General features: G+C 42.9%; 1 protein-coding gene across 1 annotated transcript in view; it reads left to right on the forward strand.

The window, feature by feature from the left end:
- Positions 1 to 1,327: 1,327 nt before the first annotated feature.
- The window catches only part of LOC118494100 (alpha-1A adrenergic receptor-like), an 18,758-nt gene continuing 12,585 nt past the window's right edge, over positions 1,328 to 7,500 (forward strand). Inside the window, exon 1 of the mRNA XM_035996571.1 lies at positions 1,328 to 2,414. Within this exon, the coding sequence (XP_035852464.1) occupies positions 1,517 to 2,414 (898 nt within the window). The 5' untranslated portion in view covers positions 1,328 to 1,516. The remainder of the gene's footprint in view (positions 2,415 to 7,500) is intronic.

Below are 7,500 nucleotides of genomic sequence, written 5' to 3' on the forward strand. Positions count from 1 at the left end.
ACGCCCAGAATGCACCTGAACACACCTCCCTGTAAGACCAGCACGCCCATGGGCCACAGATGGCTGCAGGTGCATTTGCTATTTAAACAACGTGGGCGCTGGACGGGAAATTGACAACTGCGTCGGTCTTAAACTAGCAAAGACACTTGCGTCGGGCTTTGCGCTGCGCCGGGTGCAGGATAGGACCCTTGGTGTCTAAACCTAACCAAACGTTAATTACGTGTTTAAAACGGCGACCGTTACCTTCTCTGGTTCAGATATGAGGACGTATTTCCTGCCACTGCTAGCGGCGCTAATTTATGAAACGCTCCTGTGGGTCGTATCAGTATAGTTTGGAGGGCTGGCTGTAAGTGGAGGACTTCTTGCCGTAAAATGAAAACAGACAAAACTATGATGAATGCTTTTTGTAGTAAGTGATGGATGTGTCAATTCTCTCATAGCAGATTCTTCTGTCTTTCTCTTCAAAGGTGCTGAATCCGGTCGTTGTGTCGAAGCTGAATCTAAACGCTCGGTTGAACGGGAAGCGCCTGGCCGTGGACTACTGCTCGCCTACCATCTCACCCAGAAAAGTGGTTTCTCGTTCCCCGTTTGAAGCCTTTTAAGGACTGTGTTTGTTCCCAAACATTGCATTATTTTTTTGGTTCAGAGAACAAGCAAAGATTTTTCTAGATGTGTACACGCTTTTCAGCAGTGCTTTTGTACCGACTGCGTAGCAACAGTCAGTTTTAACATTTCTAAGATGGATTGATTACCTGATTTCATTACCTGATTTCATCGTGTGCATATATTATACTTCTGCACGCATCCTGTAGTTTAATTCTTCGTGATGCATTGCCGTCGTAATCCTTTGCCGGAGGCATCATTATTCAAATGATGTTGTGACAAGACAGATTTAATGTGATCATTACTCCACTAATGGCTTGTATGAGAATGCAGTGATGTGCCCTTTTCTCTGTCAGTGAAACAATATGTGTTACAGTCCACCTTTGCTGCAAAGAGTAATAGAATTATTAAATTAATCTCCAACTATTTGGATAATCGATTAATCCGTTTGAGTCATTTTTTTATGGAAAAGAAGTCAACTTCTCTGATTCCAGCTTCATAAATGTGAATATTTTCTAGTTTCTTCTCTCTTCTGTGACAGTTAACTTTATATTTTTGAGTTGGGGACAAAACAAGACATTTGAGGACATCATCTTGGGGCTTTTTGGGAAACACTGATCCACATTTTTCACCATTTGTGGACAAAAACGAGACATTTGGCTTTGGGGAACACCCATTTGTTTTGACTTTTTACGATCGAAATTAAACGACAATGAAAATAATCGTTAGTTCGTTAGGTCCCTTTTCTTAAAACACACTTTTATCAGCGAGCCTTTTCCTACATTTTTATCCGAGCTTGAACCCCTCTTGGAACTGTCTTTTTTTTACCTTCTTTTAAAACGTGTTTTTCCCGAAATAATCGATGAAAACCATCGCAAGTTGCAGCAGCTTTACTGCTTAGTATTTGGAGCCGATGTTTCCCGCGTCGGACAACATGACCCCGGCTCCTTTGACGCAAAACTGCTCCAACTGCAGCCAGGCTTTAGTCGCAGAGCTCAACGTGGTCAAAGCCGTGGTTTTGGGCCTCGTTCTGGGCGGCATCATTTTGTTTGGAATTGTGGGAAACATCCTGGTAATCCTCTCCGTGGTTTGCCATCGACACCTGCGGACAGTCACGCATTATTTCATCGTGAATCTAGCCGTGGCCGATCTGCTTCTGAGCTCCACTGTCCTACCGTTCTCCGCCATTTTGGAGATTGTGGACCGTTGGGTGTTTGGACGGGTTTTTTGCAACGTTTGGGCGGCCGTGGATGTTCTCTGCTGCACCGCGTCCATCATGAGCCTCTGCGTGATCTCCGTCGACCGCTACATCGGCGTCAGCTACCCTCTGCGCTACCCGACCATCGTGACAAAGCGCAGGGCGCTGCTGGCCGTCATGCTGCTCTGGGTTCTGTCCGTCATCATCTCTATCGGACCTTTGTTCGGCTGGAAAGAACCGGCGCCTGAGGACGAATCTATCTGCAAGATCACGGAGGAGCCGGGCTACGCCATCTTCTCAGCCGTCGGATCTTTCTACCTCCCTTTGGCCGTCATCCTGGCGATGTACTGCCGGGTTTACGTGGTCGCTCACAGGGAGAGCCGGGACCTGAGGGAAGGCCACAAGACGGAGAAGTCAGATTCGGAGCGAGTCATACTCAGGATGCACAGAGGCAACGCGACCGCGTCCGAGGACGAGTCGCTCCGAAGCCGCACGCACTTCGCCCTGCGGCTGCTCAAGTTCTCGCGTGAGAAGAAGGCCGCCAAGACGTTGGGCATCGTGGTCGGCTGCTTCGTGTTGTGCTGGTTGCCCTTTTTCCTGGCGCTTCCCATCGGTGAGTATTGTCACGTTCATCGTAACGTACGTGATTCTTAAAGCGTAACTCTCGCCAAAATTCAACCTAGGGTCTTTTTGTGAATGTACCCGAGTCAAACTTTCGTTTAAAAGCATATTTAGGACGGAATCACCACTTTTAAGATTGACCGTATTTGCGTTTTTGGGTCAAATGGCCTTTTGAATGGGAGAGCTAGGGACACTTTGATGCTAGCCTCAAAATATCGAGACTTGACACAACATGAGACTTTGCTCCAAGTATCACCAGGAGCTCTACACCTTAACGGAAGCATTGACAACATTGTTAGTGTTCAGAGTTTACTAAAAAGAAAGGTTTTGAGCAACTCACCGTCGAGGGGGAAAGCTTCTTCTCGGACCGCGTAGCTCCTATGGCGCCATTTTGATTCTAACAAGCCATCACCTCCCGTTAGCATCCCATTGACTGCCATTCATTCTGACGTCACTTTGACAGAGAATAACTTTACATCTGAAGAGTTTAAAGACTCTATTTGTCCGTTGTTTATTTCTAAAGAAACACGACAATGTATAAAAGGCTCCATTACCTTGTAGCTCACGTTATGGCTCCGTAGCAGACGTTTTTATAAAAATAGGCTAACGATTGGGTCATAACCACGAGACTTACTGTCTCATAGTAGAGGAATTACCGTATAGTACAGGAGAAGCTCTCAGGCAGTTTGGACTTCCATTAGCTGTTTAAGTTTAATTACTAATGTTAACTATCATTTTAGTGATCAATAATTAGCCTGTGTCTATGTTATCTCCTTACATATACCTACGCTCTCCGTCTCTGCTAGATTGGGAATGATTGAGATTTCTCTTGGCACAGCTACCAGAAGACTTCCAACTTTCAGACAGGTTGCTCACGTCACATCTACGTCTTCAAGCTCAGTTGGAGGCTGCTCAGTAACGCTCAGCCATCACCGGGAAAGATCTTCTAACATCCTTCACTGGTCTCCGTCCAGAGACACGGGATCTGTTGGTCCATTTTATACGTCAATGCTCACCGTAGCTCTTGTTGTTTTCCGGCCGCAGCCATTTTATCAGTCAAAAACAATCGATTTCTGAATGCAACGTAACAGGGAGGAGAGTAAAGATGGAAAGCTCCTAAAGCTTAGTTCCATATAAATGACCAGAGCTACGGTGAGTTGTTCAAAACCTTTCTTTTTAGTAAACTCTGAACACTAACAATGTTGTCAATGCTTCCGTTAAGGTGTAGAGCTCCTGGTGATACTGGGAGCAAAGTCTCACGTTGTGTCGACTTCTTAGTGGTTTAAAAATAGCTATTTTGAGGCTAGCATCAAAGTGCCCCTAGCTCTCCCATTCAAAAGGCCATTTGACCCAAAAACTAAAATACGGTCAATCTTAAAAGTGGCGATTCCGTCGTAAATATGCTTTTAAACTAAAGTTTGACTCGGGTACATTCACAAAAAGACCCTAGGTTGCATTTTGGCGAGTTACGCTTTAAACCTCCTGTTGTCATTTTCAAAAAGTTTCTATATCAGAAATTTGGGTTTCTTTCAACCAAATTTTCATAAGAAATAACGTGGATGGTTCCCTACAACGCTCTTCACAAGTTTTATTCAATTTCATAGCATTTGAATTTTTTTTTTTATAAAAGAATGTTGAAAAAAGTGACAAAAATTTCGGGAAAAGCTTCAAAAACATGGAGGGGGGGGACACAAAAACGTCAAAAGGTGCAGAAAAAAACGTTGGGAAAAAAAGTGACAAAAATGTTGAAAAAATTGACAAAAACGTCGGTGGACAAGCAACAAAAGTGTTGAAAAAGACGTCCAAAACGTTGAAAAAAAAGTTTAAATTTTGACCCAGAAAAACAAAATGTTGCACGGTCAACATTAAGATGACACAAGAAAATTTGGGTTTTCTTTCAACCAAATTGTCCAAAAACATAACGTGGATGGTTCCATACAACGCTCTTCACAAGTTAAATACATGATCAGTTCACTACTTTCATTGAATTTGGGCATTTTATTCAATTTTATAGCTTGTAAAGAAAAATTGATAAAAGAAAGTTGGAAAACGTCGGAATAAAAGTGACAAAAACACGAATAGTGCTCTCTAGCTCGCTTTTTCAAATGCGTGTTGCAGCTACGGTAGCCATTATGTACCAAGAAGCTCTGACAACATGTTTTCCAATTTCCGCTTTTTCGGCGACGAGGATTCCTTCTCCTGTGGCTCGGCATTAGTCTGATCCTCCATTATGAACTAAAGGGCAGTGACAAGCTCCTCTCACTGATCTCCTTCTCCGTCTCAGCTGGTCTCAGTCACGTGACGCCGGCTCTGAACGTGGATTAGCTAGACAGGTCGGCTAGTGCTCTATGTCCCTCTCAGCCATTATAGTTCTTCAAAATGGAGGAATGACATGGAAGCCTCCTTGGACTTGCCCGTCCGATGTAAATACAGATAAGAAATTCTTCGCTTACGAGGAGAAGTCAGATCATTGGCAGAGGTCATTTTATACCAATGAGGACATATTTATGAATGAAGACATTGATTTTAGCGTATAAAATACTTAAAAACACCACACAGTGTACCCTTAAGACAGTCGTTTTCCGGTTTGTAAGTAGTCTTGGCAGTAAATGACAGATTGTCTTTAGATGTGAGATGGCGTCAGACTTTAGTTCTTTCTTTCTTTCATTTATTATACAGGAAAGTTAAAAGTAACATTAAGTTACAATATAAACAGGCCTGACTCAGTTTTAAAAACTGGTTTGCAGCAGGTTCCTGTTCTGCAGAAAAACATAGAACATTGAACACAACTTGCAGTACATAAGGACAGAAGATAGGTACAGGACATTAGCATGGACTAGACCACATGTGCCAAACTCAAGGCCCGGGGGCCAAATCCGGCCCCTTGCAATTTTTGATCCGGCCCTTCATTTCAATTTAGGTTCACAGCAAATTTTGGCCCGACTAGTTGTGCACCACACCAAAAAAATCAGGAAACTGTTTTTCATACTGTAATTATGCGACACTGCTGTGCAGAATTTGACAGATTTGCCGAATTTGGGACTCTGAATTCCCCCCAGAAGCAGAGAGTTTTTAATATTCAGGCTGTGGTGAGTCAGCTGGGTGGCAGCTGCTTTTTAAAATGTAATGTTTGTTTTATTCATGACTTTTTATGTCGACCAAACTGTACATGGGAGAAAGCTATATGAGACATGCAATAATACAAAGTTAATTGACTTTTTTTGTTAAATAGAAGCATGTCAATAGTAGGGTTGGGTACCGTTTGAATTTTTACGATTCCGATGCCGAACCGGTACTTTTAAAACTGAAAAATGACGTCAAAGAAAGGCTCTTTTATGGAGTTTTTTTTAAAATTGAAAATTATTTAAATTTAACAATATTTAACGTTTTAAAGTACTTAAATATATAACAAGTAAACCTAAGTCACCTAACACATAACTTCAATAATTTAACAAATAACAGATACACTATTAACAAGTAACAACTAAATAAATGTTGAGTTGGTATGGCAACCAGCTTCAAACTTTAGCAGTTCTTTTGCAGAAAAATGACCATATTTGTCTTCTCTGGTGAGATACTACACCTCTCCTGATTTATGGGATGTCCTGCACAGGAGAAACCTCTCAGGTGGTGTCCAAGAGGCCTGGACACACACACACACACACACACACCACACACACACACACACAGGGAGGAGTTAGAAAGGGCAGACTCCCCCACCACCAGGCTACAGGGTCTTGTCCTGATAGACTAGCAGAGCAAGTGTAATATGTTGACTAGCGATCCCGTGCAGTGAATGGTTAACATGCTTTTACGTCTGTTTTGGTGAGCCCAGAGGGAAAATATGGCATTTTAAAAGTAGCCTACATTAACGGTAGCTAGCTAATGGTAGACTACAGAGAAAGGGGGATATTTTTACGTCTGTTTCAGAGCGTGTACAAAAAGCCGTCTATCAGCTGTGATTGTGTGGTGCCTTAAATAGTAATGCTGTGATGCTGTATGAAGAGGAATCCGCCGACACCGTTCTTGATTATAAAAAGGTTTATTACCAGCAAAGATTCAGCATCAATTTTACAAACTCCTGCAGAGAGCTTGGAGAACGACCAGCCCAAACCTCAAAATTTGCCGCTCTGCCTTTTCTTTGTGTGGACAAAACTTATATCTCAAGGCATTGAATTAGCATAGGACGTGATTTGTAAGTATACCATTGGATCGGATAACTGACCAATCAATGCCTGTTATCTGGCACAACTCCAAAAAAGGTCTCTTCTGTCTTGGGGGGACCTCTACTCATGTTAACAATTTCCAGATGTTCTCAGTGAATGTAGAGTAAAGTTCATGCATCTCATTATACCAACTTTTAAGTCAAAGTATGTCAATATACCACAATTGTAGATCGCGCTTCACACCGCGCGCGGGCACGGGCGCCACTCGGCAGAAAAGGGAGAAAGAAAAAAATTGTCTGCCGCTGTCCGGAGCGACAGAGGGGAAATATTTCAGTCGGAACCGAAATGAGGAACCGAAATTTGCGTTCTAATCCGGCCCGAATACTACTGTTTGCGTAGGAACTGGCTCCATAGTGGAACCGGGTTTCGGGACCCAACCCTAGTCAATAAACTCAGCATGTCTGGCCCTTATAGTGATCGTCATTCCCAGTGTGGCCCCTAGTGAAGTTGAGTTTGACAGCCCTGGACTAGACAGATACAGACAGCTAAAACAACAATACAGTTACGGCACATGAGGACAAAGACATTGGTACAGGACGTTAGCATAGAGACGGTGCAAACAAGACTTGGACAATACATACACAAGTGTGACTGTTGAGAAGGCCTGTTTGAAATATGTGATGGATGGTAGTGCTCTGATGTGATGGGGAATGTCATTCCACATTTTGGTGTATGTATGAAAAAAGGATTTCTGACCATAGTTATTTTTATATATGAGGGAGTTGGAATGAATGCCTGTGAGACTGACCTAGTGAGGCGTACTGGTCTCGTATTGCGTGTTGGGAGAAGTGCAAGAGAAGCTGGTAAGGTGCCATTTTGAATCTGAAAATAAAATGCAATAGCGTGGCTGTT

Source organism: Sander lucioperca, chromosome 2 (assembly GCF_008315115.2).
Source record: "Sander lucioperca isolate FBNREF2018 chromosome 2, SLUC_FBN_1.2, whole genome shotgun sequence".
In the NCBI taxonomy this organism is placed as follows: domain Eukaryota; kingdom Metazoa; phylum Chordata; class Actinopteri; order Perciformes; family Percidae; genus Sander; species Sander lucioperca.